At 44.0% G+C, this 23,737-nt stretch overlaps 1 protein-coding gene across 1 annotated transcript in view; it reads left to right on the forward strand.

Moving 5' to 3' along the window:
- Positions 1-3,686: 3,686 nt before the first annotated feature.
- MAP6 (microtubule associated protein 6) overlaps positions 3,687-23,737 on the forward strand; it is a 75,399-nt gene continuing 55,348 nt past the window's right edge. The window contains exon 1 of the mRNA XM_047879179.1: positions 3,687-4,597. Coding sequence (XP_047735135.1) covers positions 3,687-4,597 — 911 coding nt within the window. The remainder of the gene's footprint in view (positions 4,598-23,737) is intronic.

Genomic DNA, 23,737 nt, shown 5'->3' on the forward strand with positions numbered 1-23,737 from the left:
ATCTTAACTACCTAGATGATAGTTCACCTCTACCATGTCCACACTCTACCCTATGGGAAGGGAGAAAGATGAAACTGAACGCAAGCAACTTCTTTTAAGGAAGTGACTTGCAAGTACCTATGATTGCTCTTTGTTGCAAAGGAGGCTGGGAAATGTAGTCTTTTGCTGGGTGACCAAGAGCCCGCCTAAAACTTGGAGGCTTCTGTTATGGGAAGAAGGTGAGAATGGGCTTTGGGAAATAAGTTGCAGTCTTCATAGGCATCAGCAGAATCCTGTGTCCTCTTTTAACTTTCTCTGTGTTTGCTTCAACCTTGGGCAAGCAGGCTCCCTGCTCCCCCAGTGATGGCAAAGATGGTCACTAACAACATTATCCTAATGGTCTCTCATTTTAGCGATTCCAGTAAAAAGAGAGAGAGAGAGAGTGGCTCCTTACAAATAGTTCCAACTGAAGTCTAGGATTTCCTCTAATTGCTCCAGTGGGGATCACATGTCCATCATAAACTAGTCACTTTGGCCATGGGGATGCAGTGCCCTGGTAAATAGGGGTAGGTCACATAGTCATCTCTGGAAGGTGTATCAAGTAGGGTTAATCCTATGCAAATCATAGGAACTGAAAGTCAGAAAGAAGTGGTCCCCAACAGACAAATAGTGAGGTGCTGCTGTCATCAGAATGGATGCTGAGCAAGCAACAGAAACAGGTAACCATTAGATTTATCTATCCTATCAGGTACTGGATGGTTCAAGAAAGTTGTACCATTGAATGTGTTTTAAAAATCCAAATGAATGAAGGTGGAAGGTGATATTGACGATGAAGTTGCCTGGAATACTCTTACTTACAATACTGATAGGAGAGCTTCTACTCATCTCTCCTTAGTCATACATTCAGCACCTTATGAATGAACCTCTGTTATGCTGACCATACTGCTTGCTAATTATTTATTTTGTCTGTCTCCCAGTCCTCCCATAACACACCCCTCTAATTGAGGGCTCCCTCGGAGCTAGAATTCGTTTGTGTTCCACAATGCTCAAGGCACAGAGTGGACATCAGGAGACTAGACTTGTTAAATGAAAGCAGGGTAAAGTCTCAATGACTCTCAGTAGCCCCTGCCAGTTTCCAATCCCTTTGAAAATCATTATTGGAAAGACATGCACCAAATCCCAGGGAGTTCTGCAGAACTGGGGGTCAGACCAGATTATGTTGTTTATAGAAATGTATTTCCTAATGACTGGAAAACAGTGCCAGGCACCATATTATTTGTGGAACTCAAATCAAATCATAAAAAGACAAAGACCCAAGTAGGAGGAAGTTCAACAGATAATTGATTAATCAGAGTTGTCTTCTCATCCTGTTTGATTCTAAGGTTAAAACACACACACACACACACACACACACACACACACACACACACACACCAGCTGCGTTTTGCAGTCAGTTCCCAATCTAAACACGTAAGTGGCTTCCTTCCCCAGAAACACCAATGCCCCAGCTTACTTGATGCTGTAAACTCTACCTATCTTGGAGAGAAGCAGAGATGAAGGCCAGTGAATGTTGCTAGGGATAGACAGTAGAACACAGTATAGGAGACATAAATGGGGGGCCATGAAGAAGAGGCCAAAGGGTACTTAGAAAAACAAGAGGTCTTCCTGGAGAAGATGTCCAAGTGGTTGGCCTGCTTGGGAAGCTCCACCTAGGGTTTCCTGGGTGGGTCCTTTGAATACTAATAGCTACCACTCACTGAGCCATTGCTGTATGCCAGATGTTGTGGTAAGCATTTTTAGTGCAATATCTCATTTTAGGGATGTCCAGGTTGCTCAGTCGGTTAAGTGTCCAACTCTTGATTTTGGCTCATTTTGGCTCAGGTCATGATCTCACAGTCATGGGATGGAGCCCCACATAAGGCTCTGTGCTGAGCATGGATATATATATATATATATATATATATATATATATATATATATAATTTTAATTCTCACAACAATATTGCAAGTTCAGAATTGGTACCCCTGTTCACAGATAAAAGACCATAAAAGTACAGTGATATGTCCATGGCTGTACAGCTAAGGAATGTAAAAGCCAGAATTTGAATCACTGTGGATTTCATTTGACTCAAAGCTTCCACTCTGAGACCTTAACTATCTTCAGCAAATCACTTGGAGGTAACTATCATTTCCTCCATTCTATAAATGAAGCTACTGAGGCCCAGGGATGATCCAACTTGCCCAAGTGACACGGATAGTAGGTGTCAGAGCTTAATCAAGCCTGTCTAACTCCAAGATCTACCGTGCCTCTTAGGTAGAGGAAGAGCAAAAGCCAGGGGTCAGGAACATGCCAGAACGTCCCTTTGCATCAGGACCCACCCTGCCCTAGGAGTCTGTCCCCTTGTTTCCTTTCTGCCCCCAATCTCCACACTTAGGTCCCTTCCAGGAATGTTCTTTTCCATGTCTCTCCCCAGTGTGGCCCCTGGGTTGAATAGGGGCTGGTAGCTCTTGGACAGCTCTAAGACACCTTTCCCCTAAAGGTCCTCTAAAAAAGGAACAGCTACCGCACCACCAGCCTGGGGACTCACATCCCCACACGTCTGAACAAGGTTTGTGCATGACTGGCAAGTGCCTGGATCAGGAGTGAGCCAAACCGAGTTACTAGCCAATCCCGCCTAGTAACTGGCCAATAACACCAGCTTTCTCTTTAAAAAGCGTCTATTCTGGGACAGACATTTCACTAGGGATATCCTTCATATTTTAAAAACCGAATCCCCCCACCTCCGCGATTGGCCCTATTTTACAAAAGAGGGGCCTCAGGCTCCCGGAGGGGAAGCGACCGGCATGAGGACAGCACGTCAGTCACCAGGCTGGGACTAGAACCCACCTAGGCCCCTGATTCTGCTGTTGCCTAGGAGCTGAGGAGGGAGGAGCTGCCAGAGCGGAGGGGGGAGGGGAAAGAGCGAGGGCGAGCTCCCAGCAGCGCGCGCTGACGACAGCAGGTGATTTTTTTCTGCAGCGCGCTTTCTCTCAGCATCTTTCCTGGATTTTTTTTCCCCCTGCCGAGCCGTAGATAAGGGTGGGGCCGCTTCCCTGCAGCAGAGACGGCAGCGGCAGTGGCTGCAGCATCATTGGGAGCAGCTGCTGCAGCAATGCTCGGTCTCCGCTGGAGGTGATCGCCTCCGAGCCCTGCCTGCTAGGTGGCCGGCTGCGACGGGACGCCTCGGAGTAGGAAAATACAGCCTCGCTCGTGGACCCGAAAGCCACACTCCTCGGCCTTTCCTCTACGCCATGGCTTAAGCCCGCAGCCACCTCGCCTCGCGTCGCCTCGCTTGGCCGGGGTCTGCGCGCCGCCGCCGCAGCAGGGAGGGGCGCGACCCAGACGCCCTCGCCCGGGGACTCGGGAACGCCTTGTGTCTCAACCATCGGTGCCCGCAGCCGACAGCTCTCCCAAGACCTTTGCAGGCGGCTCCCGGAGGCGTTTGCAGCCGGTAATCGGGGGAACTTTATGGACTTTATCTCAGTGATAGCTTGACCTTCCTGGGTGCTCTCCGAGGGAGGAGACCGAGGTAGCTCAGGCCACTGAGGGAAAAACAGTGGGAACCAGATTAGCGACTGGTCGAGGGCCAAGGGACTGAAGTAAGATTAGAGACTTGCTTTAGAACCACAAAAAAGAAAGAGGGAGGGCCAGCTTTGCAGCTAGCATCATGGCGTGGCCGTGCATCACGCGGGCCTGCTGCATCGCCCGCTTCTGGAACCAGCTGGACAAGGCGGACATCGCTGTGCCGCTGGTTTTCACCAAGTACTCGGAGGCCACCGAGGCCCCGAGCGCCCCGCCGCAGCCGCCGCCGCCGCAGCAGCAGGCGCAGCCGGCGCACGCGCCCCCCTCGGCGCGGGCGGTCGCCATAGAGACGCAGCCGGCCCAGGGCGAGTTGGATGCAGTTGCCCGGGCAACGGGGCCGGCGCCGGGGCCTAGCGGCGAACGCGAGGCGGCGGCTGCCCCTGGCCGGAGCGGGCCCGGCCCCGGCCCGGCCTCCGGCTCCGCCTCCAGCGCGGGCCCCGCGGACTCGGTGATGCGTCAGGACTACCGCGCCTGGAAGGTGCAGCGGCCCGAGCCGAGCTGCCGGCCGCGCAGCGAGTACCAGCCTTCCGACGCGCCCTTCGAGCGCGAGACCCAGTACCAGAAGGACTTCCGCGCCTGGCCGCTGCCGCGCCGCGGAGACCACCCGTGGATTCCCAAGCCCGTGCAGATCCCCGCGACCTCCCAGGCTTCGGTGCCAATTCTCGGGGCGTCCAAGCGCCGGCCGCAGAGCCAGGAGCGCTGGCCCGCGCAGGCCGCCGCCGAGGCCCAGGAGCAGGAGGCGACCCCTGGCGGAGCGGGTGGCCTCGCAGCCGGAAAGCCCTCCGGTGCCGATGAGCGCGACACACGCAGGAAGCCCGGGCCCGCCTGGATGCTGCGTCGCGCCGAGGGGCAGGGGCCGGAGCAGACGCCGCTGCCCGCAGCCCAGGCCCAGGTCCAGGCCGCGGTCCCCGAGGGTGGCAAGGGGCGCGCAGCGGCGGACGCCCTCAACAGGCAAATCCGCGAGGAGGTGGCGAGCGCGGTGAGCAGCTCCTACAGGTGAGACGCGGGCCTCGGCGCAGGCGACAAGACACCCTTACCCTTTCCCGAAAGCTGCCAGGCGGAGGCTCCTTCTCTGCATCGCAGGCCGCACACGCAGCCCCTCCCCTTCCAGACCACACCCTCGCCCCAGCCGCATCCCAGACACCCTTCCAGGGCTGGCTTCTTTCTGCTTTCTTATGGGAAGGCTGTTTGCGCTATCCATCCCGGCCTGCCCAGTCTTTCCCTACCACTTTAGCCACTTTTCCCTCCACCTCAGATCCCTGCCTGCTCAACAGAGACCCTTTGCTGTTTCTAAACAGGTTGTGCCATTCTGCCCCACCCACCTCACCAGCTGCATTCGCCTGGATGCTGCCCCTTGCTGGCTGAGCTGCTGCCCACTGGCCTTGGTGCCTTCCCGCAGGGCCCATCCTCCTAGAAGAAGACCTCTTTCCAAATGCCCGGTCCCCCTCCTCCGTAGCCCCGTCCACTTGGCCTTTCATTCTTCCCTCCCTCTCTCAGTCCCTGGGAGACATCCCAGCACCACACCCTTTTCCAGAATCCCGGCAGGGCTCTTGGAAATCACCCTCCTCCTTCTACATCAGGCTTTTGAAGTCAGATTCCTTCCTCCTCTTAGTAGCTGTGACACACTGAGCACATTTCTTTACCTTTCTGGGCCTCCGGTTCTTGTAAGATGCGATTGATGATAGACTGTTCTCTTAGAATTGCTTGTTCATTTATTAAACATTAATATTCGACATATTTTTGAGCGCCTACTATATGCCTGGTACCGCACTAGACATCGTGAGGATTACATGAGATGCCGAGGAGGAGAATTATGCCTGGCACATCGTAGGTGAAATCAATGTCTTAGTTCCATTACAACCTGTGCATGACGCCTCGTTATCCTGATTTCCACTTTCTAGGTACCTCCAGCCTTTTCCCCTGTTGATGTATTTCCTTTCTCCTTTCCCTTTATCTTCTCCAGTTGTGTTGCTCATTCTGCTACCACTGAGAAGCCCTTCTTTAGCACATTTAAATTCCCTGTAAATGAATGCCTCCAAGAAAGGGCATATCCATTTTCCCTCTGTGTGTGTGTGTGCGTGTGTGTGTGTGTGTGTGTGTGTGTGTCTGTCTGTCTGTCTGTCTTTTTGCCTCTCTCTCCCTCCCTCCCTCCGTCTCTCATACCCTCTCCCTCTCTCCATCCTTCTAGAATTCTCCTTCGGCTGCAGCCTCAGCCCTTCCAACTTGCTTTCTCACCCTTCGTATATCCAATAATATGTATTTGTGAGTGCTTAGTTCTCCATCCTGCCCTAATGTTTTAACCCAGATCAAGAAGCTAACAGATCACATTTGACTCTGAACATGTAATATTGGGCTGTAGGGTCTCTGGGGAAACAGATGTGCATGATGAATAAATGAGCTAGCGGTGTTCAAAATGTGGCTTATGGGGTCCTTCATCAATGCCACAGCCAGTTGCCCCCTTCCTGCAGGAGACTGTGGTTGGGGGGACTGCAGAGTTAGTACCTTTTGCCAAGACACTATATGTAGCCTCATGTCGGACTGATGTCTTTCTCCAATGAACGTAACAACCACTCTCTCATATGCTGAGCGAAGCATAGTATAGATAGGTATCCTTCCTTTTTAGACAAAAGTCCTCTCCCTCCCAGATTTTGACTCTGGAAAGCATTCTCCGATGAGAGGGGGCAGTTAATGTTTGGCTCCTAATCCATCTTCCTGAATTCCACCTCCCACTTGGCATTTCTCTCTTGGTTTATTGTTATCACGACCACAGTGGTCCCCCAGGAGTGCACTACTTTTTTTTTTTTTCATGGCTTCGGTCAGGCAAGATTGTTTTCCTTGGCTCCTAGCCATCAGGAGTGGAATTTTCACAATTTCTTCATGCCACTACCAAGAGACGGTCCAAAAGAAAGGAAGGGAGCAAATAGACAAGGAGCATAAACAACAAAGCCAAGATGTAGTATTGCGACTCTGCCCTGGCTTTCTTGTTTACCAGCCGGGCCCCGCTTCATTCCCCGAGAGCCCTGCGATTGGCCCGACATCACAGATTTTGGATCCGGTCTCCTCATCTTCCTACTCCCATCCTACTACCCTGAGGTGGGTGGAACTTTAACACCCACCTCGCTTCCTCAGAGGAACTACCCCTCCTCACCTCCACGGAGTCAAGGCCAATCAAGAGAGATCCCAAATTCTCAAATCTCCTTCGGTGACCCTCCTCAGTTTATGTTTCCAAGGTAGTCGGACTCGCTTTGTTCATGGATTATTGGCTGGACAGTCAGGGAATGACCTACCCTTTAGATACAACCCTCCAAATATTTTGGCCTGTACCTTTGTTCCATCTGGCCTCTTCCCCACAAAACCCTACCGTACCTGTACAGCAAACATGGCAGGCTTTACAGTTAGAAATATACTCAGGGCCGCCTGGGTGGCTCAGTCGGTTAAGCGTCCGACTTTGGCCCAGGTCACGATCTCGCCATTCGTGACTTCGAGCCCCACATCGGGCTCTGTGCTGACAGCTCAGAGCCTGGAGCCTGCTTTGAGTTCTGTGTCTCCCTCTCTCTCTCTCTGCTCCTCCCCCGCTCTCACTCTGTCTCTCTCTCTAAAATAAACATTAAAAAAATACTTAGAAATATACTCATACTGCAAGTGATGGGATTGAATGGGGGAAGGCTATGCTCTTGCAGCTGGTGAGAATGATTATTTTAGTGACTATCAGAACTCCACCAACCTATCAAAAAAAATCTCTAAGCACCTCAAAAAAATTATTTTTCTCATTTGGGTCTTCTGTAAAATTTAATTATGCATGTGACTTTTGGGCCAGCAGTTCCATTTTGCTGTATAATCAGGAGGGTTTTGAAGCATTAAGAGAATGAGTGTTGCTAAGAGACATCAATTTCCTTAATGGACAATTTAAGTGCATGACAGATTTGATGTGAAATTTAACATTGTTTTTTTGTTTCAGAAGAAAAATTGACCAGTCATAGATAAATGCACTTTGGGTGAAAGTAGATATGAAGAAATAAGAGAATCAATTAATCAGACATACCACAGAGAAAAAAGATGCCTGGAAATTGTAGGCTTATCTGGAACATTGATATTTCTTCCCTATGGCCTCATGTTCTTTTCCTTGCTATGATGCCGAATATCTCCTGAATTTAAGTACGCCCCATGGCTGGCAGAGATGAGTCTTACATTGCCTTATTAGAAGCCAAGTTGGGTTCCATTTCAGAGATAATTTGATTTACAAACCCTTTTCTTCTGCCACTCTACATAAATCATGGTGGCTTACACCATGGTGACTAGTTCATCTCATGGGCTTTCCAAGTGACATCTGTCACATGACATGAATGCGAGCAGTTTGCTTAAATAGAGAAAAGACACATAATCCATCATCTTGCCATTCTGGTGTATAATGTAAAATATATATTCAGCACGCAGAGTCATATACATACTAATTGGTTTTCTCCTACACTATTCAGTTAGTAGATAACATCGTATGTCTTTGACGCTATGATTTTGAGGAAACTTCTGAATTCAACTAGTTCATCTAATTCATAACCTATCCACACTAGCCTGGGATTTTTGCATTAAGTGCTATCTCAGATCTCGTTCATTATTCACGATCAAGAGGTTGATTAGTCTTTAGTACACTCATATGACATAGATGATATTATAAAATCGGGAAAGCATGCCTCTGTTATCATTTTTAATATTAAGGATGGATTTCACGAGGCAGCCGTTTGTGACTTTAGACTTAGCATTCTCAATTAGAAAAGAGATGAGTCATGAGGAGGGGATTAAAATTCCCCTCTCAGTCAACCCCATTGCCCTCGACATCAGTTAATAGGGATAGATGGGGTGGCAGGTGCTCCCCATAGAAATGCTAATGAGAAACTTTTCCTGGAAGAAATCAGCTGAGGCACCAGGAGGTAGAATTAATAAACCAGAGGCAAAGTATTTGACAAATGAGAGTAGCAACAAGGAAGTCAGAAAGAAAAGGAACCTTTAGTATCTGCCCTACAGTCTCCCATGAAGGTTAGAGAAAGGCCCGTCTGACCTGGCTCCCGCTGACAGAACTGCCCTGCGCTTCTAGGGCAATTGCCCATTTCCCTAATTTCTTCCTGGGTAAGTCTCAGCAATACTTCGAGGCCAATCTCAGATGCTGAATCTTTAAGGAGACCTTCCAGGCTTTGCCGTTCAGAACTAATTTTTCTTGTATTCCCTTTTTATACTTTGCACACTTCTCATTGTCTGCTTGATTATAAGATGCTGTTTTCCATATCTGCCCTTTCCACCAGATCACAAACACTTGGAGAGAAGGGCTGTATTTGGTTCACCTCTCTACCTCTCACAGTGTAACACTGTGTCTAGGTGCCATACAGATTTGCTGAATCCAGTAGAATATTTAGAGTTTGGTGAACATTTTTTCCATCTACACATTGATTCATTTCATTCAGCTTTATTTAGTTGGATTTATTTCAAAAAAAAAAAATGACCACCAAGCCCCTGCTATGTATCAGATAGAGGGCTGGGGATACCAAATGAATAAGTTAAAACCTTTATGAAAGGAGTTGTACCTTGATCAAGATAAAATCCAATCTCTACTAGGTTAGCACTAGAAGTAAATGTTCAAATGAGGACAGGCAGCAAACTGAACAGACCTGATGTACCTTCACCCAGGGCAGTGGTCCTCAGCCTTGACTGCACATTGGCGTCACTGGAGAGCTTAAAAAATGCTGATGCACAGGTGCCTTGCCCAGAAATGCCGATTTAATTGGTCCGGGGTGTGGCCTGGGCGTCTGAATATTTTTAAAATGGTCCCAGGTGATTCTAATGTGTAATTCAGGTCATGACCTACTTCCCAAAGGCAAGGGTTCTCAAAATTTAGTGTACCAAAGAATGATCTGGCAAATTTCCTAAAATGCAGATTCCTGGGCCTCATCCTCAGGCATACTGATTCAGTAGGTTTAAAGTAGAGCCTAAGAAACTACAGTTTAACAAGCAGTCTAGTATCACCTAATTTTGATACAGGTGAACTTCAAGCTTTACTTGGGAAAATATTGCTTGCAGACATTTGCTGCCTTTAAATTACTAGCTTTCTCATATACAAACATGATGTTGCTTGCCATTTATTTAAGTCTTTTATGTCCTTCATTTACAGTTTGTAATTTTCTCCACAAGTGTCTCTCACACACACATTTTTAAGTTTTATTGTTCTATATTTAAGTCTTTAACAATTTAACTGGCTTTTAACTTTATGTATGGAATGAGGTAGGGATCCAGTTTTCTTTTTTCCCATATGGAAACTCATTTATCCCAATATCCTTTTTAAGTTCAACTTTTCATCACTAATATCTCCATGAATCTCCTCTATCATATAAAGGTCCCTTATGCTTGGATATGTTTCTGAGATCTCTGTTCTATTCTGTTGTTCTGAGTTAATGCCACACCAACATCTTTTCTTTTTGTCAAAGATATTAAAAAAAATTTTTTAATGTTTATTTATTATTGAGAGACAGAGAGACACAGAACATGAGCAGGGGAGGGGTAGAGAGAGGGGGAGACATAGAATCTGAAGTAGGCTCCAGGCTCTGAGCTGTCAGCACAGAGCCCGACACAGGGGCTCGAACTCACAAACTGCGAAATCATGACCTGAGCCAAAGTCGGTCGCTTAACCAACTGAGCCACCCAGGCACCCCTGTCAAAGATATTTTAAATTATTCTTTCTATTATGAAGATTATATTTTATTTATATATTTTATTACATTTTCTAATTTTTTATTCTTCATATGTATTAATATTTGGATGTTGATCTTGTATTCATCAACCTTATCACACTCTGTAATTAGTTTTGTCTGTAGACCCTCTCGGACTTCTTGGACTATCTGTGGAGATAATGTATGTTTTTAGCAAATACCAATTTATTGTCTTCCTTTCCAATATTTATGTGTTGTGGTGTGTGTGTGTGTGTGTGTGTGTGTGTGTGTGTGTGTACTGCTACATTGGTGAGGAGACAAGGTGTGGTTTTGATAGTAGGTGAAAACAGGCATCTTTGTCTTGAGATGTGGAAATGCTTCTAAAGTTTTATTGTTAAGCGTGTGGTTTGCTCTGTGTTTTTATGAGATAGCTTCATATCAGGTTAAGAAATTTCTCTTTATCGTAGTTTACCAAGGGTTTCTAAAAATGTGGATGGGTATTGAATTTTGTTGACTGCTTTTTCTGCATCAGCTGAGATGATTTTCTTTTTGAATCTGTTAATAGATTGTTCTGATATTGAACCATCTTTGCATTCCTGAGATAAATTCTACTTGTATAAAAATCTATTTTGTGATGCTGAATTTGGTTTGCTTTTTTAAATTTGGAATGTTTGCATACATATTTATGTCATCTCCAAAGAGGGAGTATAGAAAATTAGCCATCAGAGAATGGAGCCCTGAGGGATATAAGAATTTGGCGGGGTTGCGTGTGGGGGTGGGTAAAGTACTGACAGCAGAAGGAATAACCATGAAAAAGACAAAGAAGGAGTAATCAGAGGGGACCAGAACAGAAACTTACCACAGAAACCACATTGAGTACCTAACTCAGCAATGCCTTATGCCTATTTGGAAATTTTTACTGAGAAATTACTGTGTACAAAGCATTTTGCTAGATCACTGGTTGATCTTGTGCAGGTAACTCTCAGAGCTATAATGTTGACTGAAACTAACCCACGAAGAGGAGAGGAGATAAGATACAGGCAATTCTTGGTTGCTCTCTTAGGGGGAAAAACATGGCATATATGAATGTTAAAAAAAAAAAGTCAAGCCAGTGATAGTTCTAAATCTAAGTCTATAATCACTAAGAATCACTCAATTTCCCAGATGCAAAACTGAAATATTCCAGTCAATGTTCACTAAGATTAAAATAAATTGTCCATAAGATTATAGCCATGTCTATAATCAATGCAACTTTGGCTTTACAAGTTCTATCGGTTGTATAAATGCTAACAGGTGAGCTTCTAATTCTCTACTAAATGAAGAAAATTGTTGACCTCAACCAACAAACTAAAAATTCTCTTTTTTTGTTTTTTTGGGGTTTTTTTTAAATTTTATTTTTTAAAATTTACATCCAAATTAGCATATAGTGCAGCAATGATTTCAGGAGTAGATGCCTTAATGCCCCTTACCCATTTAGCCCATCCCCTCTCCCACAACCCCTCTAGTAACCCTCAGTTTGTTCTCCATATTTCAGAGTCTCTTCTGTTTTGTCCCCCTCCCCGTTTTTATATTATTTTTGTTTCCCTTCCCTTATGTTCATCTGCTTTATCTCTTAAAGTCATCATAGGAGTGAAGTCATATGATTTTTGTCTTTCTCTGACTAATTTCACTTAGCATAATACCCTCCAGTTCCATCCATGTAGTTGCAAATGGCAAGATTTCATTCTTTTTGATTGCCGAGTAATACTCCATTTTATATATATATACCACATCTTCTTTATCCATTCATCCATCGATGGACATTTGGGCTGTTTCCATTCTTTGGCTATTGTTGATAGTGCTGCTATAAACATTAGGGTGCATGTGCCCCTTCAAAACAGCACACCTGTATCCCGTGGATAAATGCTTAGTAGTGCAATTGCTGGGTCATAGGGTAGTTCTGTTTTTAGTTTTTTGAGGAACCTCAATACTGTTTTCCAGAGTGGCTGCACCAGCTTGTGCTCCCAAAAAATTCTCTTGATGTTTACTAAAGATGCTAGTTTTCACCATTAGAAATAATAATAGTAGCTAATTGAGTGACTACTATGTGCCTAGCAGGCTGCTAGAAATCTTAGATACATTTTCTCCTAGAATCTTTATAGGAGCCCTTCAGAAATGGTACTATTACTTCCCCGTCAGAGCTTAGTACCCACTTGTCTGCCTTTAGGTTTTTAGACTGTTAAAAGACACAGACTTTGTCTGGAAAAGGCAGCAAGATGGATTCTGTCCTGGAGGCTTCAGAAGGAACACCTTGCTTCTGCTGACACCTTGATCTTTTCCAGTGAGACCCATTACAGACTTTTTAATTTAGAACTATAAGATAATACATTTGGGGGCACCTGGGTGGCTCAGTTGGTTAAGCATCCACCTTGATTTTGGCTCAGGTCATGATCTCCTGGTTTGTGAGATCAAATCCTGCATTGGGCTCGATGCTGACAGCACGGAGCCTGCTTGGGATTCTCTCTCTCCCTCTCTTTCTGCCTCTCTCTCTCTCTCTCTCTCTCTCTCTCTCTCAAAGTAAATAAATAAACTTAAAGAAAAGATAATACATTTGCATTGTTTTCAGCCATTCAGTCTGTGGTAATTCAATTTAGCAGCTATAGGAAACCAAACACAGAGTTTCTTAGTCTTGGCACTAATGATATTTTGGACCAGATAATTCTTTGTTGTGAGGAGCTATCCTGTGCATTGTAGCATCCCTGGCCTCTATCCACTCCGTGCAGTAGCATTCCCCACTGCACCCTCACCCTTGCTAAGTTGTGATAATCAAAATGCTTCCAGATATTGCCAAAAGCCCCCTGCAGGGGGAACACTTGCCCCTGATGAGGACCAGTGTTATATGAGAAGTAAACTTACTGCAATACTCTATAATAAGGATATATCTCACAGACATAATGATGGATGAAAGGAACAGAGACAAGTGCACTTATTGAACAATTCCATTTGTATGACTATCAAACACGGTCAAAGGAAGTGATGGTGAAAGTCAAAATAGTGATGATCGCTGAGGGTAGGTTGTGTAACAGGTTGAGAAGGAGCACAAGGGAACGTCTGAGATATTGGAATCGTTCTATATCTTGATCTGGGTGCTGGGTATGTGGATCTACACATGCGAAAAATTAAGATTTTTGGTCTTTATTCTTTGTTATACCTCAACAAAGAATTAAAAAAAAAAAAAGGACAAACCAAGAAAATGGAGATCTAGGTTTGATGCTCAAGAGAAAAGGCAGAATGGAAAAGCTCTGGACACGGAGCTGTGAGGATCAAACCCACAGACTTCAGGGTGGGTGGGGAATAAAGAGGGTGAGAAGAAGAGAATGTTGAGGCCGGGGCCCAACATGCACTGACGCAGCAGGTGTAGGCAGAAGAAGAGTCGGTCAAGGACGGACCACTGGTGTCTGTGTGTCGTCCCCATCTGAGAGGGAGAGCATAGGCCCCACCATTGTCCCAACTTCCCACCTCCCCTGCCTCTGGCCTCTGTGTCCCCTGCAGGAGCTATCCCACACGTATAGAAAACACTCTAGTACTCTTCCCTATCCTCGCTGTCCTAGCACAGCCCATTGTCGGTGTGTATTTGTTTCCAAGCTGAACGAAGAGGTTTTGTAGGACCAAGCCTGGCGTAACCCCTTCTGGTGGGAAAATTGGGCCCGGGCCCCAAACCACAAAACCCACCATAAGTGCCTCCTGGAAACACCGCCTCCTCCACTGTGCTGTTCCCTGTGGTCACTGTCTATTTTGTACAGTGACTTCAAAAAGTCGGCTGATGTTGTGGCATATCCTGGAGTGCATTTTTACAATCATCTTGGCCTGTAAGAACTGTTCTCTTAAACCATCGTAGCAGATGTAAGATAGACAATGGTAGAAAGCAAAGTTGGAGCACATTAGCGAGAACAGAGACATCATTGAATTTCGACCTCATTTGCCGAGTGCTTACTCCGTGCCAATTGCTTTAGCATGTCTTTTTATTTAGACTTCATAATGACTTTAAAGTGAATCTCTCTCTCTCTTTAAATATGAAAACTAGGGTAAGGGTGATTCCCTTCCCCTCCAGGGCAAGGCCCAGTACCTAGGACTGCAGTCAAGGCCTTCAAGGATCCGAGCTATCTGCTGTTTGCAGCATTTTTGCCCACTGCTCCCCCCACACACCTGATGATTTTTCCTGGAGGTTCTCCGTTTTGGTTACACATTAAAATCAGGGGGGTCCAAGCAGGTGATCTAGCCGAATCACAGACTGAGCTGGGCCTTGACAAGCCCCACATGTAACCACGGCTGGACTCTGCTCGGTTTTCTCTCTTGCCCTCCTCCCATCTTCCTTCTAAATCCCTCCTATCCTTCAGAGCTTTTAGTCCATTGTGAAAGAGGCTTATACTGTAAAAGCAGGGAATTAGGTTGGATTTATTTGATCATACTATCATAATCATAATGCAGTGCGCTTAATATTATTTTTATTCCAAGTTCAATGCAGCATCTTCAGAGCATGCAAAGGACTGCATCTATGGGCTAGGATTTAATGTGCAGAGCACACAGTCCCCGCTCACAGGAGCTTGCCATCTTGTGAGGCAGGTAACATGGATGCAAGTATCTAAAGTACCAGGCAGGGCCTGCTGAGCTTTCAAATCAGGGGCCAGAGCTCTCTCGAGTCACAATAAGGGCTGGTTACTTCTGTTGGAAGATTCACGGATGGGATGGTGGGATGAGTCCTGGGAAGCATCCTGGTGTCCTGTGAAGGATTTGCTGACCATTAAAACTGGGTTTAAAAAAAAAATTAATAAATGTTTTTTTAGTTTATTTTAATTTATTTTTATTTTTTAATGTTTATTTATTTTTGAGAGAGAGGGAGACAGAATGCAAGTGGGGGAGGGGCAGAGAGAGAGGGAGACGCAGAATCTGAAGCAGGCTCCAGGCTCTAAGAGGTCAGCACAGATAGAACCGACACGGGGCTCAAACTCACAAACTGTGAGATCATGACCAGAGCTGAAGTCAGACGCTTAACCGACTGAGCCACCCAGGCGCCCCTAAAATATTTTTTTTAATCTTCATTTATTGTTGAGAGAGAGACAGAGTGCAAGCAGGGGAGGGGCAGAGAGAGCTGAAGACACAGAATCCAAAGCAGGCTCTAGGCTCTGAGCTGTCAGCACAGACAGAGCTCAACACAAGGCTTGAACTCACGAGCCATGAGATCATGACCTGAGCCGAAGTCAGATGCTTAACGAATTGAGCCACCCAGGCGCCCCTAAAACTGGGTTTGAATCATTTCTGTGTAACTTAAAAATCTTTGTGACACTGAGAAAGTCTTTAGTTTTCTCATCCGTAAAATGGAGACAATTGCACTTCGAGAGTCATGATGAAGATAGGGGGAGGTAACACTCTCACCCATCACAGTAAGCACCGGCCACGTTTATTGTTATCACTGAGAGAATGGAATAGAGTAGGCTACCAATGAAAGTCTTTCGTTTATTCACTCAGCGAACATCTGTCACTTATCAAGCACCACATTAGGACCTGGGTACACAAGTGAATTACACATAGTACCTGTCCTAAAAGTTCCTGGTCTAGTGAGAGAAACATATTAAGAAAGTTATGGTGTTGGAAGTATGTTCAATAGTAGAGGAAAGGGGGGTGTCTGACTCAATCTGAATCAGGGACCACTTCCTGAAGGAGGTGTACCTGTGCACTGTGTCAAAAGCCTGGAGTTAGTTCCATTGGGAAGGGAAGAGGTTAGGAACTATATATTCCTTTCTCAAGGTCTTTAACAATGAGATAACAAAGAAGGCCACTTAAGAGTACAATACTTACCAGTAATTTTCAGCTCCTCTTAGATGTCTAGCTTTATCTGGGGCCTTTTGTTCAGATTCTACTCACCACTTGTTAACTATATGACTTTGGGCAAGTTACTTAACCTCTATTCTCTGATTTTGTTCCCTCATTGGTGAAAGAGAACCAATAATACCTACCTTGCAAAGTTGTTGGAAGACTGAATATTCCATTAAGTCTGTGACTCTCTTATCTGTCTCATTTACCATTGCACCCCTAGCATCAAGCTTAGTGCATGGTATTTAGGAGATGCTTAGTAGAAATTAATTGAACAAATGAATGAGTGATGTATGTACAGTACTTAGCATAGTACCTAGCTCATAGTAAGTGCTCAATGAATGGTAACTATTCTCATCATCATTATCCCAGATGGGTTTGAGCACCACTCAGCTAACACAAAGAGGTAATTTTGCCCTTGTGTATGCACACATTCTGAATTTCTGGGAAGAGAACCATGAAATTCTTAGGTCACAGATTTTCTGAGTATTTCTGAGTCTGACTTGAAGGATCAGGAAAGACTTCAGAAAGGAGGGTAGCATCTGAGCTGGACCTTAAAGGATCAGTCTGATTTTGTAGGCAAAACAATCAGGTAGGCAGAAAGGAGGCACATTCCAGGCAGAAGGGACAGCTGGGTCATGGAGAGAGAGATATGAATTTGGGGAGCCACATATATTCATATACGACAAGTGTTCTGAGGATGAGGTGTGACATGGCAGGAGATGAATCTGGAAATGTCTAGAGCGTTAACTGGCAAACTTTCTGTAAAGGGATAGATAATATATATTTTAGGCTTGGGCAGCCCTTATATGTTTTATAACAAGAGAGAGAACAAATTTCCCAGAAGTTTTAGTGTTGAAATTTAAAACATAATAATAATAATAATAATAATAATTGAATACAGTATTTTGTCATATAGGTCTACTAATGAGAAGAATGGGGTTTTTAAGGGAAATAACATTTGCTGAAATGAGGTTCAAAATTAGTGTTCCCTCTCATCATATTGATGGCAAATATTTATCTATAAAAATGATTCTTAGTTCATGGCTGAACAGAATCAGGTCAAGGGCTGGATTTGGCTCATGGACAATAGTTTGCCAATTTCTGATCTATATTGTTGAGGACAGAACACCGTGCTACCAAGTTTCAGACTCTGTATTTAAGTAGCAAATAACCGTCTGAAAAGAGTGCCTGAGAATACTTGGTTTGACTGTTTCTTATTTAGCACATCATTTATTCTTCCTAAGTGACATAGTCACTCTCTTGTTTCCTTACAACTGAAAAGCAACGGGCCACTGATGTATGTGTGAGAGAGTTTCTTTGTCTTCATATATAATGGGTAACCAACCCATCTCTAGTAGCAACCAAGGATACAAGGTACAAGAGTCACCATTGTGAAGTAATATCAGCCTGTGGCTGCTACGACAATTTTGTGTGGGGTTCTCCTGGGAGCTGGAACAAGGCTTAAAAAAAAATAGATAAGGAATAAGTGTGATTAAAAGGTGCACTAAAAGGGCACAATTCACTTGCTCAGGATTCAGCACTTAGGAAAAGCATGGAAGAGAGGTCTACCATGAGAAGATGGTACTTTATAAATGCTACCTTAATCTCTATCTAGATGGAGGAATTTGGGTAGAGAGTATTACTTTGTTAATGAATAAATTCAATTCAATTCAATTCAACTCAATTCAATTCATATTTGTTGAGGACTTCCTATGAATAAGACCCTAAGCTAGGCTCTGGGGATATGACGGTGAGGCCCACAGTTTGGCACATTCTGATTTACTCTGTGTCTGTTCCTACTTCAATAGGAGGGGGAAATGTGATGATGACAATGATGATGAGGATGAGGAGGATGGAAAAGAGGAGGCAGGAGGAGATGATGCAGTGGCAGAAGCATGGATGCCTTTAACCAAGAAAGGTCTTTAGGGCTGGGGGTGATCGAAGAGGGAGGAGTTCTGAAGAAAAAGTAAAGAACATAAGGGAAATTAGTAATCACAACTACTGATCTGATAGCCACGGTGCAGTGGATTAACCAAAAGTATTGGCATCAGATACACATCAGCTCAAATCCCAGCCTTTCCATTTAGTATTTATGTAACCTTGGTGAAGTTATTTCAAGTCTCTGAACCTGAGTTTCCTTCTCCAGAGAGTGGGGCAATATTATACATGTCATAGGTTGCATGGATATGTACATATTTTATAAGTCATTAGGTCTTTGCAGTTGAAATTTTAAATATTAATACCAAAAATGAGCGGGGAATCTGAATGCACACAGGTTTAGACAGATTAGTCCCTCAGGGAACAGGCTCCGAACGAAGTTCTTGGATTACAGCTATGAGCGAGATAGATGCAGTTCGCCATGGAGTGAGCAGTATAATGATAGATATGGAGCTAAGCGTGCACGCCAATCGCGAATTATTAAATACAGCTGTGATGAATTGTAGGCAGGGACAGTACAAGGTGCTAGGAGAGCGTTTAATGGGAGCTGACAGGCCTAACCTAGACCAGGACTTGGAGCTGTCATCTGAGGAAGTGGTGTTTGAGCTGAGCCCTGAAAGATGAAGGTGAGCCTTGATGCTTGCCCCACCTTCCGTGTGACCCCGCAGGAACCCCTCCTTCTGGCTTCATTTCCTGGCCTGTCACTAAGGGGTTGGGCAAGTCCCCTCTAGCGTCTTGTTTTTCCGGGCAGGGCCGCTAAGGAACCACACTCCAAGATCCCCTTAAAGACCCCAGTGCAGATGCCAAAGCGCCCTGTCCTGAGGGTTGCAGTAGAGAACACAGGGCAGAGGAGAGAGCACAACTGTGGTGGGAAACTCCGATGACATTGGAGAGTTAGCTCGCGGCCAAGGATGTGGTTGCATCTTTTTGATATCGTTCTTGTTCCCTCCTAAATATCTGCCGGCACCTTGGCCAAGGAATCTTCAAAGCCCTTTCCCTTTCCTTTTTTTATCCTTTGAACTTTAAAAAATATGCTACAAAGAATAGCGTAAGTCCCATATTCTCCCCACCCAGAATGTTAAAAATTAACATTTTGTTATATTTACTTCCAGTCTTTTTTGTGTTAAAACATTTTTTATTCATAATAAAGTTCTCGGGTGCCTGGGTGGCTCAGTCAGTTAAGTGTCTGACCCTTGATTTTGGCTCAGGTCGTGATCTCATGGTTCATGAGATCAAGCCTGGAGTTGGGCTCTGTGCTTACAGCTCAGAGCCTCCTTGGGATTTTCTGTCTCTCTCTCTCTCTCTCTCTCTCTCTCTCTCAAAATAAATAAATAAACTTAAAAAAAAAAAAAGTTCTGTTGGTCCATCTGGCCCAGACCCATCCTGCTCCTCCCTCTGCCCCCAGGAGGCTACCTCTCATGACTTTGGGTTGTATATCTCTCTGGTTTTTAATCTTTATTTATTTTTGAGAGCGAGAGAGAGAGACAGAGTGCAAGCAGGGGAGGAACAGAGAGAGAGAGGGAGACATAGAATCTGAAGCAGGCTCCACGCTCCGAGCTGTCAGCACAGAGACCAATGCCTGAGATCGTGACCTGAGCCGAAGTGGGATGCTTAACCGACTAAGCCACCCAGGCGCCCCAGGGGGTGTATATCTCATTATCGAATAAAATGCAAAAGGCATTGCTATATGTGTGTGTATTTACTTAGATGACATCTAACAATGTGTATCATTCTGTGACTATTTTTTTTTTTTACCCAGCATCACATATCTTGAAAAAATACAAACATGTGGGCATAAACACCCACTTATACATAGTTCCTTCCTTTCAATGGCTGTATAACCTGCCAGCACTGAATAGATCACATATTCTTTTTCTTACTCTCTATATATTAGGTTTTCTTAATTTTTTTCTTTTTTTTAAATATATGAAATTTATTGTCAAATTGGTTTCCATACAACACCCAGTGCTCATCCCAACAGGTGCCCTCCTCAATACCCATCACCCACCCACCCACCTACCCTCCCCCCCCACCCCCCAGGTTTTCTTAATTTTTAACTATCAAAAATAATGCTACAGTGAGTATCTTTATAATGTCTCTCTGTGAATATAATTAAGAGTTCAAAGAGGAATTGGTGGGTCTTGGGTTAAACACACTTTACTAGATATTGGAAAATTGCTCTTTTTACTGGCTGGACTCATTTATACTTCAACTAATAGTGTAAAAAGTATCCCCTTTTTCTCATAATGTTAACCTTTAAAATTTTGCCAGTTTCATTGTGTGACAATGGTCATTGTTTAATTCACATTTCCCTGATTTTCGGTGAAATTCAGAAGCTTTCCACATGTTCATCAAAATCTGCAATTCCTTTTCTGCGGACTGCATGCTCACACCCCATGCCCATCGTCCTATTAGAGTGTGATCTTTCTCTTATTGACCTGCACTGATTCTGATGACTAATCTCCATGGCTTTTCTTTCACCTGCGATTATAGTGTCTTGGTAACACGGAAATTCTTCATCTTCCTGTGCTCTGTATGTTTAGTCCCTGCCTGTGTGGTTTGTGCCTTTCATTTCTAATTGCAGAAATCCTTTACTCCCAAAGTGATAGACCTGTGTCTTTTATATTTTCTTCCGATTGTTTCAAGGTTTATTCTTCACACTCAGGCTTGTAGCACATCTGGAATGAGTTTTCATGGATATGAGTGTGAGATAGGAATACATTTTCGTGTTCTGCTATGTAGAAAGCCAGAGATCCCAAATTCATTTGTTTGACAGGCCGTTTGTTCCCACTGATGTAAACAGTTCCCTCTCTCTGGTGGCAAGTCCCCTCACTTGTGTGGGTTTCTGGGCTCTCTCGTTTGTTGCATTGACCTATTTGTCTATTCCTAACAAATACCACACTTGATACTAATCACAATAGCCTTGTAATGTGTAATGTGCTTTGATTTTTAACAGGACAGGTCTCTCCCTTGGTTGTTCTTTTTTAGAATTGTCTTGGCCTTACTTATATGTTCACACGACCATATTTATTTGGGACTTAGTTTTCAGCTACCGGAATTACTTATGGAGATTCTGATTAGATTTGGGCTAAAGTTATAGGTTTATCTGAAAGTTGACATCTGTGTCATAGTGAGTCTTCCCAGGTAAAATCAAGATACATTTACTCAGATCGTCTTTTGTATCCTTCAAAAAAGGTCTTTTTTCATTACTTTATACTAGACGTTTTCTAGATTTTGTTGCTATCGTGATTGAGATTTTTTGGTTACCTTTTTTTGGTAAACTTTCAACAAAGGTTACCTTTGTTGGTGATGTATAGGAACAATATTGATTGCTGTATATTTATCTGGTGCCTGTAAGCTTGATGAATTCTCTTGTTAATTATTTTCAGATTTTCTTGGATTTTCTATTTACCATGATTTTGCTTTGTTCCTTCTTTGATCTATCTCAGCCTTTTACTGAATGGATTAATTTTTTCTATATTCCCTTCTGTGTAGAACTTATGCATTTTATTTCTAGGTTTTTGCTAGGTGGTCGTTGGTGTGTGTGTGTGTGTGTGTGTGTGTGTGTGTGTGTGTGTGATTACCCTTATTTTTAAATCTGTAGATCTGACTTACAGTTTCAGGTTGGCCAGGCTTTACCACTGATCCACCCCTCCAACTTCCATGTTATTGTTGTCTTATAGTTTAGCTCATTTTTGCTTTATAAGTCCTCTAATTTAGAAATAATTAGTAATTAAATTTTTGGGTCCAATGCTTATTTAGATTTGCCTCAATATTCAGTAGTATTTTGCTCACCATTGCTTTTTGAATCCTACCCTTGTCTTCTGGAAGTATGTATGCCCTTTGTCCAAAATATCTTTATCTCATCCTCATACTTTAGTGATAGCTAGCTGAGTGAAGAATTCTAGGTAGACATTAGTTTTCTTTTAGCACTTTAAAAATGTCACTCCACATACTCTGGCCCCATTGTTGCCTATGAGGAGACTACTCTCCTGTAAACTGCCTTGATTAGTACCGGCACCCAATTAAAGTATCATGAATATTATTAGCAGCAGTAGAAACAGTAGTAACAGCTTTCTGTACATTGTGTCTAGTCTTCCCAACGCTGTCCCATAAGTATTGCTATCTGAGACTCAGAGAGGTTGGATATCTTTTCCAGGGTTACACAGCTAATAACTGAAGGCATAATTTGCAGCCCTGAACAGTCCCCCTAAAGCCTGTATCTCCCTCTCCCTAGGTCACACCATCCCTATTATAGTAATGGTTTGTACACTGTTGGAAACCAGAGCCTGAGCGGATTATTTACCAAGGCCATCAGTGGGAAACTGGAGGACAAGGGTCTGGGTACTGATGCTTAGCACTTCCAGAACGGGCCAGGAGGAAGCTCAGAGCACTGCAGGATTCTTGGGAGGGACCTCAAAGACAGAAAATAAGTTTATAGTCATGCACCTCTAAGAATAAGAATTCTTGTTATCCAGGGTGTTGAGAATATAAGGTGTAATATATAGAGTCAGAAGCTACCTAGGAGAGGGGCTGCTTTTGACATCATCCATCTGTCTATTCTTTCCAACAAAGAAGTCACTCAAATTACTGGCAAACGAGTGTAGTTCTGACATAAGCATTGGCTGGTATTTTTGTTTATTTTGAGGAGAAGGTGAAAGGGAAGCAGTGAAGACACCTGAAGACGTGTCAGAATTTCACTCATTAGGGGGTGCTGTGAGCTCCTTGGCTCAATCAGATAATCATTTTGAGTACTGGAAAAAATATTTCCTCAATTTTTTTGTGTGTGCTGTCCACAAGGTAACAGCTACAGACATAACACACTTTTTAAGTGCAATCTGCATCATTAACGTTGTACTCCGTTACTTTCTTAAGTCTAAACAGCCAAGGAGACAATAAACCTAGCTTTGGTTTGCAGCATTTGTCAGTACTCCCACCATGACTGACTCCAAGCGCCTACGTACCATTCCCTACTGGGGGCTTGGGAAGAGCTGTGCAGAAGTCATCAGTATGTGGTGTTCCCGTCCAGTAGGTACAGTAGTCCTAAGTCAGCTCAAGAGCATAGATAATAGTAACATGTGGTAAAATCCTTATAAAGTGATGTGTTTTGATTTTTGATTTTTATTTTTTATATAATTTTTTATTTTTATATATTTATGTATTTTATCTAATTTATTTAATTTGTATTTATTTTAAAAAATTAATGTTTATTTATTTTTGAGAGAGAGATGAAGAGCACGAGTGGGGAGGGGCAGAGAGAGAGAGGGAGACACAGTATCTGAAGCAGCTCCAGGCTCTGAACTGCCAGCACAGAGCCCGATGCAGGGCTTGAACCCATGAACCGTGAGATCATGACCTGAGCCAAAGTCCAACGCTTAACCACTGAGCCACCCAGGAGCCCCTGTTTAATTTATATTTATATAATTAAATATTTTATAATGGCCGTGCTTAACAACTGGCTCAGGGAATTTAATAGTTGGCTCTCTCAAGATAGTATGAGCTGCCTTCAGCACACTACTGGCATCAGAACTAGGTACAGAAATCTTCTGAAGGACTGATGTTTGAGCAGGGTTCTGAGGTTGAGTAGAAGTCTGCTGCGTAAAGTGGAAAGAGGTATCTCAGGCAGATGGAACAGAATGAGGGAAGCTAGATC

The sequence above is a fragment of the Prionailurus viverrinus genome, chromosome D1 (genome assembly GCF_022837055.1).
Source record: "Prionailurus viverrinus isolate Anna chromosome D1, UM_Priviv_1.0, whole genome shotgun sequence".
Lineage (NCBI taxonomy): Eukaryota > Metazoa > Chordata > Mammalia > Carnivora > Felidae > Prionailurus > Prionailurus viverrinus.